The 12769-nt window shown below is 31.5% G+C and overlaps 1 protein-coding gene across 1 annotated transcript; it reads right to left on the bottom strand.

The window, feature by feature from the left end:
* Positions 3413–7035, bottom strand: LOC109328640 (triose phosphate/phosphate translocator, non-green plastid, chloroplastic-like). The gene is made up of 9 exons (XM_019562203.1): positions 6535–7035; positions 6326–6448; positions 5405–5557; positions 5018–5103; positions 4818–4902; positions 4555–4674; positions 4380–4448; positions 3860–3989; positions 3413–3734 (listed from the first exon to the last, which is right to left on the bottom strand). The coding sequence occupies exons 1-9, from the start codon at positions 6925–6927 to the stop codon at positions 3658–3660; spliced, it is 1236 nt and encodes a 411-aa protein (XP_019417748.1). The 5' UTR covers positions 6928–7035; the 3' UTR covers positions 3413–3657.

Raw genomic sequence — 12769 nt, 5'->3', positions numbered from 1 at the left:
AAGGACACTTTATGAAAAAGGCTACACAAGATTGAAACATAGGATAAAAGGCTGCCACAGAATAGGTGTTACTTTAAAATGTCTGCATATAACAATTTAATGTCATTGCTTTTTCTACGGATAGGTTTACCTTTTTTTTTTTTGTAGCATTGGGATAATATATTTTTACTTTGAGATGATATATTTTACTTATTTTAATTTTTTATTGTATATGAAATTTCCTCCTCGCATATTAACACTCTTTGACCGAACAATTATCACTATTCTACCTATGATGGAAGCATATATTATGTCTCACAATATGTGTTCTCATCTATAATAACCTACATTTTTACGACTTTAAACATTTAATATACTAATTGTGGAATTTCTAAATTCACTTACAACTTTTGGTCTTTCCAATCATAAGATTAAGTTGAAAGTTAGAACTCCAATAATGTTATTGAGGAAATTAGACTGGTGTGAAGGATTATCTAAAGGTACAAGATTAGTTGTCACTAAAATGAAAAATCATTTATTTGAAGCAAAGATCACGTCAGGAAAAAATATTAGAAATATCATATATATTCTTTGGATGTCAATGCACTCATCCCAATCTCTACGGCCTTCCAAACTAATCAAAAGGCAATCTCTATAATTGTTTTATATGCTATGATAATCGATAAATCTCAAGGTCAGACATTAGAAAATGTGGGGTTATATTTATCTAGACCAATTTTCAATCATAATCAATTGTATGTAGCTATTTCAAGAGTTCAAAGGAAAAAGGACTTAGATATTGATACATGATATGGTCAACCACTAAAGACAACAACAAATGTGGTTTATAAAGAAGTTTTCAAAAATCTCTAACATGTATTCTACAACTTATTTTACATTGCCTTTCAAACTTTTCTTCATAACAAATTTTTATTTATTTAATATAAACGTTTAACATCATCTCATTCGTCAACAATTCTACATCAACAATCAAATACATTAACATCATGAGATAACCATAAATAACATTTTTATTAACAACTTATATTTTCATTCTATAAATAAATTCGTGTAAAATATATTGCTACCTGTGTGTATGCACATGTATTCTACTAGTTAGGTTTAAAGGAGTGTGACGGACTTTGTTAATTGCTACTAACATTTGTCATCCCATAATTAGGGCTGGATAATTAGACTACATATGATATATTGATTCACATAAATTCTGAAGTAATTTTGACATGTTTATTTTCGGGCTTACACAAAGCAGAAAGTCTTGTGTGTTTTGGTCTCTATATTTTTTTACCGTGATTTAGAAGATTTTATATATCCTATTTGTGATCAAGTAGTGATTTATGTGCTTGGATTGGTGGGTAGTCATGCTTCAGTAAGCCCATTTTTGGCTTGGGACCATTTTTCAATTCATCCAACCAACAAAGTTACATGGAGCATAATCAACATATTTGACCAATAAAGGAAAACTAAACTTTCCAATAAGTTACATTAACATTTGCTAACATTTTTAGTGAAATTTCATAAACTAATATTTTTTTACACCTATAAATTTCACGTACAATTTATATGCATATATTTCACTTAGTATCTTTGCAACTAAAATATGTTTAACGTGTAATTATACTTCCTCCCATTAGAGAGAGTACTCTCCATTAATGGAAAGGCAAGTGGTGTATAAAAGTAAACAAAAAGTAACATATATTGACACTTATATCTCTTTTATATGTAATGATGTTACACTTCTACCATTATTTAATAGGAGTCTCACTCGTAGGGGGTCACTACTATATTTTAAATGTGACGAGTATTGACTGTAATTAAACTAAACATCGGAAGGTATTAATATATTTTACTATTTTTCTGGATCACATAATAATGAGAGACATTGTACCGCCTTTTAAGAAGGTCATTCCAGACGTTCCCACAATACAAATATGAAACATGGTTAGGGTCGTTGATTTATTCTAAAAGGCAAGATACATCCAAAACGAGGAACTAAGTACCGGTAACTTAAAGTATGTATTACATTTTTATCTCACTATTTTCACGTATGGTTCCCTTGACCAATAACCCTTGAGTCTCGAATAGGTTCTACATTTACCAAGAAAGTCTTTTATTTATATGATAAGGATTGAGCCCTTAATATCATTCTTAAAACTCAACTACCTACCAAGTGTATTGTACCTCATTAGTTTTTTCATCCCTTCTTTAATTTGATAATTCCCTTGTTAGTAGCAAAACTACTGTACATGTATTATATAATAATGGCTATGGGCAAGACTCTCAATGTCGACATGAACAACAATTGCACAATTGCACAATTGCTAGTGTCATCATGGGATTCTCTAACTTCAACTTTAGGAGGAATCATGGGTAGAAAAGAAGATGACTAGGTCAAGAGTGACTCGGTTTCTTGAAAACCCGATAAAACTTTATTTATTTACAAGAAACACATATGATGAGTTGTTAACCCAATCTCTTAAGCCTAAGATCTTTTGTAACTTGATAAACTTACACACATCATCCACCATTTATTTGAGAATCAATGATGATTAATAAATCAATGATGTATACATTGATAGGTGTAAAAATACTCACACCTGTCAATGTATACATATTAAAATGTACCCTTTAATGAGGCTGTTGAATATGGTTTGGGTGAAAGCGGTTTGAACTAAGGTTTGTTTGTTTTATTTGGAAGGTTTTGAGGGGGAGATTGCCTAATAAGTGGTCGATTGTAACCTCCGTAATGTCGTCACTGCAAGGTCTGCTGGGAATATGTAGAATCTGTCTGGAAACATGCAGACCAGAATCATACAGAGTGCTGTTACCGGAAGTATGCAGAATATGGTAGGAATTTTCCAGTTGGGTACTGCTGTTTCTGATGCACCTGTTCCTGCTGGCACTGTGCACCCTCTTGAATCAATTTGATCATTTATTTGCTTTGTGTCTGTTTGCTGTGAGCCTGTGAGTATGTGGAAAAGCCTTTATAGTTGGATAATTGGATTGATTTGCAAGTTCACGTGCCTAGTAATTGCTGTGATTTTTTTAAAGTGCATAACTATTGCGTATCCAACTTTGCAGCAATAAAAAAGGTTTGCATTTGTGGTGTATGCTTTGGTTTGCTAATATGTAGTCTCTGTGTCTGATGAGGGATGATGCAGTCTTTAATGAGAAGGAGTGCAACTATATTGTAATTATGGACTTCATCCAAGTTAGATCTTGGTATTGGTTTTGTTCGATTGTAGGTAACACTAACTTCGTGTTTGCAAATTGGTGTTTAAATACTTAGCTTTGTATTTTGTACACCTCTTAACTTATTTGTTCGTTGTATTAGGTTAACATCCCTTGTGCTGTCTTAAAATATCGTTTCTTTTTGCTGGTTCAAAAAAAAAGTAAGAACACACTACAATCAATCTAAGACAGACAACCATAAATTTGGTATTTTTTGCAAAATTCATAAATTTCTAATGAAGCACAGGAGCAGAACCAATAGACACTTACCAAGACAAATAATTAAATCCACAAGTTTTTTTTAAAAGATATCAAAAGGAAAAGGGAGCAAGAAAGGTACTCCTTAAATCTCTTCTCTGACCTACTAAGAAACAGAAATATAGCTATTAGGCTTTTGTTATGCCACTAGCAAAATTTTGCCCTTGAAAATTAAGCTGTTTTTGGCTTTGACTTAATTCTCTTCACCCTTGAATAGAGGAAAACACCTGCAAGAGCTATAGCAGTACCTGTAGAAAAAGAACACCCAAAATCTCAACAACATGGATACAGAAATATTGTATGGTTAATAAAACTTCAAAACAAATATGTTAGAGTGTATTCCAGTTGAGAAAGCAGAGAGAAGCAATTTTACCAAAAGCATTCACAGGAGAAACAGCTGTTTTGAAGAAGATGACAGAGCTCACAATGACCACCACCCGCTTCACGCAATTGCCCACCGAGTGGGTAACAGGTGATACCCTCTGCAATATCATATAAGAAACCTGCTCCAATTCAAAGAAAACCATCACTAAATAATTAAGTAACAAAAAGCCTATTAAGTATTATAGTTACCATGTCAAAAAATAATGTAAGACTTAAAATAAAGACATTATACATAAGGCTCTAGTTAGAAGCAAGGAAATATCTAAGTGGCATGACATAGATAGAATACAAGTAAATGAAATATCTCAATGGCTTAGTAGTCATAAAATATCTCACAGCACAGTTGTCATTCTAAGTGGAGCTCAACTAGCATCAGCCCCAGTCCCTAGTATGGAAGGTCCAACCCTCCATTAGGCCATTCTTGCACCTCAGATGTGTCCCCCTCCCAGCCGAAAAAGATAAAAAATAGAATAAGAGGGAACAATTATGCATAGATGTGGAAAGCTCACCTGCTGATAGGCATGGAAACAAAGTGCAGCAAGAAGAGATCTGATGTACACTTGTCTAACATTTAAACCCTGTCAAGAAAGATAATGTGCGACACATTAGAAACTTCAACCATACATTTTTTTATTGTGATACAATAACAGCAATCCTATCCATTTTTAACATCAGGATACTCACAGCAGATTCCAGATAAGCAGGGGTAAATTTTACACCCTCCAAGAAGACAGCCACAGGTGCTAACAAGAAGAAGGACATCACTGTTATTATAGAGAAGAGGGTTATGTTGTCCATAGAATCCTGAGAAGAACAAAGTGCTTGTTACTATCTGCTTTTTTTTAAAATGTAAGATAAGTTATTCGTAAAATGTGTTCTGAAATACAAAGAGCCAAAGACTAATGTCAATGATGAACTATATACAAAACTTTCACATATCATGTTACCTCTTTCTTAACCATGGCCTTTTTGCTAAGAACATTACGAGACTGGTTTGTAACATTTGAAGCCATTGCACTCCAAAATCCAGCCCTATTAAATTTCACCAAATAATATTAGAATTTGAATGACCAAATCTTCTCTTTCCAAATCAAGCCAGGCCACCTTTCCTGTACCTCCCGGCAGGAAGAAGACATGGAGACCTTACCAATTGAAAGAGGACTCAGTAATAGACGCCAATGCAACTCCACCAACAATAGGAACAAGGGAGCCAACCACCCAAGGTGTAGGCAACTGTAAGAAAGCAAAGCAAGGGTTCACCAATAAGTTGGAGATTAAATGCCAATGCTACCTTTGACAATGTGTTAAATTTTAATGTATTTTTTTTGCAAGGTGAAATGCTCAAAACCATAATCTAACCGCTAAACCATTCTTAACTGATCATTCACAAGCAACTGTGAGAAAAAATACCAGAATGATATTCATCATTGAATTTATTGATAAAAACAACTACACCATAAGTATTCATGTAAATTAGCTTTAGAATAGTTAAAACAACATTAAGCAATGCCAGGAAAATATGATATAGTATTACCTCTCCCATGAACATTGCGGAAAGGATCACTGAAAAGAAAGGCTCCATGGCTTTGATTGTATGAGTGAACGACACAGCTACCTTTCCAAGACTCATGTTAGTGAAAAGGTTCCCTAATGTATGCACCATAGCTAGCGGTAATATGGCTGCAAGCTGCCAAGAAATCAAACACATAGGTCATGAACACAGAACACAATATAAACAAATCGGAACAAACTGAGTGTGTTTGGGTTCAGATTATATCTATATAGGAAAAACGTGTTTCTGGTTTAATTTGACATTTGGCAAACCTGACTAAATCATGAAAGAAATGAATTTTGGGATAAACAGTGGGTTTAAAGAGAAACTAAAAGGCATGGGTCCCACTATTTTTTTATTTCCTTCTCTTTATTGAATGCAACCAAACTATGGAAAAGATTCTTTTCCTCCTCCCTTTCATTCCTTCCCTTTTCACCCCAACCAAACATAGCCTAAAAGTTTGAAGATTATTTCAAAAAGTTTGATTATTTTGAAATCAAACACATTTTTCTCATTTCACCCATATGGACCTAATTATCAAACATATATTTAATGATTCATATATAAAATCCAAACCAAATAGATTATCTTAAAATCACCTTTCAATAAATACATTCAACCACAAGACCAATTCTATTATATTCAATTATAGCAATATCAATAATCGATTAGATGAATTATATATAAGCAATCATTAAAATAATATACTTTTGCAGCTGATCCAAAAACATACTATACCACAATATGTCTCAACAGGGTTTCAGCTCAGTTGATAGATCTGCGAGACATAAAGTGTGAACACTTGTCTTAAACCCGGATAACCGCGGAATTTGCCCTCTTCCTCCTCCATCAAAAACTTCGCCATTCCAAAATAAATTAAATTTAATAAAAATGCCACAGTACCTGTGCACCACTGAGCTTTGGTCTCTTATAAAGATTAAAACCCCACATAAACGCCACAAGCACTGTTCCAACAGCAAATTGAACTGCAGTAACCGTTACTGGAAAATGTGCAGCCTTCAGCACCTGAACAATTAAAAAAACCACATTAGAATCTACAACCTTCTAGAAACCAATGCATATAAGAATTGAATAAACGAAAACCGAATTACCTGTTTGTTATATATATTGAAGTAAATATTAAAAAGGTACCAAAGTCCAAAAAGGGATCCAAGCTGCAGGGTTTTGATCAAGCTACCGGAGTCAGCGGTGGCGCCGTCGTCGGAGACAGAGACGGCGGAGGGGTTGAAGTGATCGGATGAAGGTGAGGAAAAGAGAGAAGGTTGGGGTCTGAATTTGAAAGAGGAAGAAGATGAGATTGGAAGAGGCCATGATCGACGAGTGAAGGAAGAAGAAGAAGAAGCATTTGAAGTGGTTTCGGTGATGGGTTTGGAAGAGAAACGAATTGGGTTGAAGGGAAGAGAGTGTTTTGGATTAGGGTTTTGGTTATGAAAGAGAGAGAATGAAGAAGAAGAGTGAGAGAGAGTGAAAGATGAGATTTGCATTTTCGCTGAGATCTGAATCTGAGAATGGGAAGAGAAGAGAGAGATATGAAGCACAAGGAAGTGTTCGTTACCAGCAATGTTTTTGGGTTGGTGAGTGTGGGAAAAGGTTGGTGGAAAGTACAACAACTACATATAGAAATCTAATAATATTTATATATGTAATGTATGGGTGGTAAGAGAATATGGCAAAACGGCCGCCCGATCCGTTTAGTCCGTGCCTGCAAATGCCCGCAATAATTTAAGCGGGTCGGACATATCCGCATTGACGTAATGGACAAAACTTAATGTTCTATCCGTTTTAAAATGGGCTAATGGGTTTGTGGGCGGTCTGCAGGTATTGTTAAATAATTAAAAAAAAGTAAAAAATTTCATATAATAAATAAAATAAAGTAATTGAAGATAAAAAATTAACAAAAACTTTGATATTTTATATGAAGTTGATCAAATCATATTATATTACAATTTTTTAGGGATTAAAAATCACGTCACATCATAACTTATTTGAAATTTTCTTAATTTTTCCTTAAATATTGCTTGTGGTGGGCTTGGCGGGAAAAAACGGGTAGGGCGAAACGAGCAAATAGACAAAATTTTCATGTCATGTCCGCAAAAAATGTGGGCTAAGCGGTCTCGCCTGTGGGCAGTATTCGTTTTGCCATCTCTAGGTGGTAATATGTAATATTTAAAAGTTAATTTTATTAGGTAATTAAATGAAAAGTGGCTTATTTTCTTTCTTTAACCTTCTTCCTCTATTCTTTCCTTTTCCACTTTCATTTCTAGTTTTTTAATAGTCATAACAATTAATAATTTTTTAATAGTCATAACAATAGTTAAATTGTAATTTAAAATCAATAAACCTTTATTATTCTAAATTAATATTAAAATAAATTAATGTTCTAAACATTGCAATTCTTTGATTTTTTTTTTTAAAAAAAGTGCTTTAATATGTGGGGACAATGCTGTAGAAAAGGTTGGTGGAAAGTACAACCAAATATAGGAATAGTTGGAAAAAGGGTTTTCTTACGATAAATATTTGTTTAATTATATTTTAGTATTGTGGTGTAGTTATTCTCTTGACTTTTTATTTAAAACGAACATTTTTTATACATAAAATTAGCAAGTTATCTGTGCATTCATATATGCGATATTTTTTGTCATATAGTTAAGAACACATATTGTATGGATATTCACATGGTCAAGAACATACATGTTATTGTACATTCACATGGTTAAAAAACACATGTTACCCGTATATTTGTATTGCTAAGAACAAACACATCACTTATGCATTTTAATAGTTAAAAACACATATGTTATCCGTAGATTCACATGTCTAAGAACATACTTGTTACTCGTACATTCACAAAGTTAAAACACACGTTTCCCGTGCATTCACAAAGTTAAAACACACGTTACTCGTACATTAACATTGTTAAGAACACATATTACCTATATTACCAATGCAAGTACAATTTTATAAAATGATTACATTTTCATCAATAACACTACTCAATCTAATGACCAATCTTAATTATATTTCTCAAACAAAGTAAAATATAACATTTGAACGCGACACAATTGAGGAAAAAACGGTACATGAGTCTAAAAAACAATGTCAATCTCCAACAACATAATCTTACACATAATGACTTTTTCACCCTTTTTTTTTCTCTCTCTCTCTTCCTCTTCACCATCCTTCTTCTCCCACTCTTCTTCATCTCTAAGTGGTGGTATGGTGTGAAAGAAGAATGCAAATTTATGAATTGTGAGAGATGAACACAAAAACACACACTCTGGAACTTTAGCAACAAAGATATAGTCTGTAGTTTGAGTATATAGAATATGAAGAAGTTGAGAAGATATAAATGAAGCATGTTATAGCGAAATTAGTAAACCAATGAATAGCCTTATATGATATTTGGAGAATTTCAACTTTATCTGACAAAAATAACCTCTTCTTTGGATAATTATCACAAATAGAGTGTCTAGTTTAGCAATTTCAATAATCCTTTCAATTTAAATATAGATAGTAGAAACATAGGAGTCTTTTAGTAATTAGCATTAAATTATTAAAATATAAAATATATAAAAAGTGAGAATATAATGTGAGAAGATAGATAATAGGGGTGGCAAAATTATCCATAATCCAAAATCCACATCTCCTAAAAATTTATCATTGGGGTGTTGCAGAGTTATTCTTATATTTTTATTATTGGGGGTGTTGCAGAGTTAGTAATTCACACTCTTAAAGACTGATCTACTGAACCTAATTGGGAGATTGGATACATAATAATAGACTTAAGATCTCTGTCTTGCATTACCAATTGGACTCATAAGAAATTCCCATCTCCTCTATCCCTTTCTTTGGGTTCTGAATGAGAGGAGTGACGCTGCACTTCTATTTTGCTTTTTATGAGTTGCAACCAGGGGAGAAAAACACATGGAGAATGTTATCAAATTCAGCAAATTATAATAAATGTGCTCCCTCACTTTTAACTAAAATGATAACAGAAAAACATTATTATAGGAGAATCACTGATGATGGTTGTAGATGATTTTATTTCCTCTTTCATTTAGCTCTGTAAATTTTACTAGCAGTGTTCTACTATCCTCTTATTCACACATGCGCAACCCTCCCTCGGCAATAGATTTATACTTATGAAAGTTACTTGGGAGTTAGACATGCAATATCATATTAGACAATATTTCTCATGTAGGAAATAACTTTAAGGTTGTAGATAGAAATTTAACAAGAGGGACGTGTTTACACATTAAAGAAGTTAGATAATGAATATCATACTTAAAGATATACATGGACTAAAACTACACAATTAAAAAAATGGACGGATCACAAGTGCACTTTTAATGTTTTCTATATACTATATCTTATTATAAATTGATTGGGCTGGTGAAATTATTAAAGTAGACACCCTATATTTGTGACAACTATATAAAGAAGAGACTATTTTCATCAAATTAATCTTGCATGTTGGAGGGTGGATATCTATCTATGTTATCCCTTCAATAAGTGGAAGGTCTTTCATCCATCTTTTTTTTTTAATTTACTTCTCCACCTTCTTTCTTTTTAAGACATGAACTACTTCTCCTACATATTTTTTTTCATTTTTGTTCAACAAATCTATTATCTTCATTCATCAAACATGTATATTTTAAGCTCATTTCATTTTTCAGCATTCATTCTTCACAAAACTTCTTCATTCATGAACTGATCTATTAAGGTCTTCATTGACACAAATATTTTTTTATTTTTCAGTTTATACATGGTTACCTTATTCACTCAACATTTTTTATCTTATGGATAAAAAAAATCCAATTTTTTCAACCTTCCATCACTTACCTCTGTAACAAAAATTTCATTTTCACCAAAGAGATAAAAGTCTTAAAATAAAAAATATATACATTTGAACATGTTTGGATTCTCACAATTGCCGCTAGGGTTTATCCATACATACTAAAGTTCTAAATATGGTCCAAAACATGCATTTTTCAAACAGGCGAGGGTTTCAGTGTTGAAACAGTTTTTATAATTAGGCTATTTTATCATTGTTCTATTACGGGTTTCTTCTATATTGTCTAAAAGTTTCAAATTGTTTAATTTTCAGATTGTGGGTATTCAATTTCGTCCAATGCAAAACTAGTGGCTCTTATTTATTATTATTTTTGTATAATTTCTTTATTTCCAAAGCTTAATAATGATGCTACACATATATGGTGGAAGTTTGTGTTCTCATTTTCAATTGTTTTTTATCTTCTTCTATCTCTCAATCAACTTAAAAGTTTAGATTTTTAAGTAACTTCTCTGAGTTAGGATCTTCACATATAACGCACTGGAGGCAATCATGTCCGAGCCGGGAACATCCACAGGTAAGTGGAGCTAACTCTCCCAACGGGCATTTTTTCCATCCACAAGACTCTCGAACCCGGGTTCTTGCTTAAGGGGAATCAAACATGTATCACTTGAACCAACGTTCATTGGTGATTAAAATTGATTTGTTTCTACTTTTAAATTTTTACAATTTAAAGTAGATAAGTGATGGGCACAAATAAAATAACTATTCATTGCAATAAATTTGTACAATGGTTTATTACAATAAATTTCAATTTATTTATTGTAATAAATTGCATGTGTAAATTTGAAATCTATATATGAAATATGCAGTAACATATTGTAATAAAGGGTTGATACCTGGCATATATATATATAAAAGTTCCTATGAGTAACATATAATTTTATTGTGAACTAATAATTTACAATTGTGAAATGTTTTTCGGTTGTGACATATCTGTATAAGCAATATGTAAATTTTAAGGCTGATGCATCTTTTTCTTGAGTTGTTACAAATCTTTGAAAATATATTTTAAAAGGTTAAATATAATATGCAGTAATTAACCATTTAAATAGATCTCAAAGTATTCTTAATTAATATTATTTAATTATTTATCTAAAAATTAAATAGTAGGAATCCAATTAATATTACACGTGAGTGATGAAGTGATAGGCACAGATGAAATATCTATTTATTGTAATAAATTTTTACTATTATTTATTATAATAATTTTTTATGTATTTATTGTAATAAATTCTGTGTACATATCTGAAATCTATATATAAAATATATAATCACGTTATTAATGAGTTGTTAGGTGATATATGTATAAGGAAATAAAAGTTCATATCAATAACATACAATTTGACATGTATTATTTATGGGTTCTTTTTTGTAAATTAGGTAGTGATTGAAAAAATTTGTTAGGGAGATAAATTTACGTTACTAGCTACAATTAATGTTTTGTTAACTTACGGCTCATATTAATTTTTAGATATGAACTAGTAAGATATCCGTGTATCAGCGACGCACGGGACAATACTTCTTTGTTGCAAGATTAATAATACATATTACATGTACATTTATATGGTTAAGAAACATATGTTACTTGTGCATTCGTATTGTTAAGAACACACATGTGACCCGTGCATTCGCATGACTAAAAACATACATGTTACTAAGAACACACATGTGACCCGTGCATTCGCATTACTAAGAAAATACATGTTACTCATACATTCGCATAGTTAAAACACACATGTTACTTATACATTCACATTATTAAGAATACGCGTCTTGCCTGTGTATTTGCATATTCAATCACATAAGAAAAATAAATGACAATTTTTAATTTGAATTTTCTAATGGAAATAACAAAGTGAAAGTCTGAAACATGATACTATATTATTTTTATTAAAATAAATATTTTAAAATTTATAGAAAATGAAATGATTTTTTCAATTTTAAATACAATTTTTTTAATGAAAAAATGGAAATCAAATCATTATACTAAATGAGTTTTTTTATTAAAAATATATTTAAAAGTTATAAAAAACTTCAATTTGGAATTTGATTTTTCAATTATAATAGAGAAAAATTCAAATTCAAAGAAACTGAAATATTAAAATTCAATTGGAAAAATGTTACAAAACTTTGATGAGGTGTAACAATGCAATTATTCTTAGATTAATAGTAAATGTTAAATAATATACATAGATTAGTGTAAAGAAATAGTTTGGATGTGAAAAATGATTTCAATCTCATCTAATGCTCAATGTCTATTACATTTTAACATAACAAAGGTACGGTAAACACTCAATTTTGGTGGGGTAGCAACATAGACCAATCGCTAATTATTATTAAATTATTAACATATAAAATATATAAAAAGTAAGGATAGTGTGGGAAGGTACATAGTAATAATATGTGACATGAATGAGTTTTTTTTAATAACGTAGAACATTTTAAGATGGGAAAATGTAAGAAGAATGTGA

This window comes from Lupinus angustifolius, chromosome LG15 (genome assembly GCF_001865875.1).
Source record: "Lupinus angustifolius cultivar Tanjil chromosome LG15, LupAngTanjil_v1.0, whole genome shotgun sequence".
Lineage (NCBI taxonomy): Eukaryota > Viridiplantae > Streptophyta > Magnoliopsida > Fabales > Fabaceae > Lupinus > Lupinus angustifolius.
This window is presented reverse-complemented; position numbering and strand designations above follow the sequence as displayed.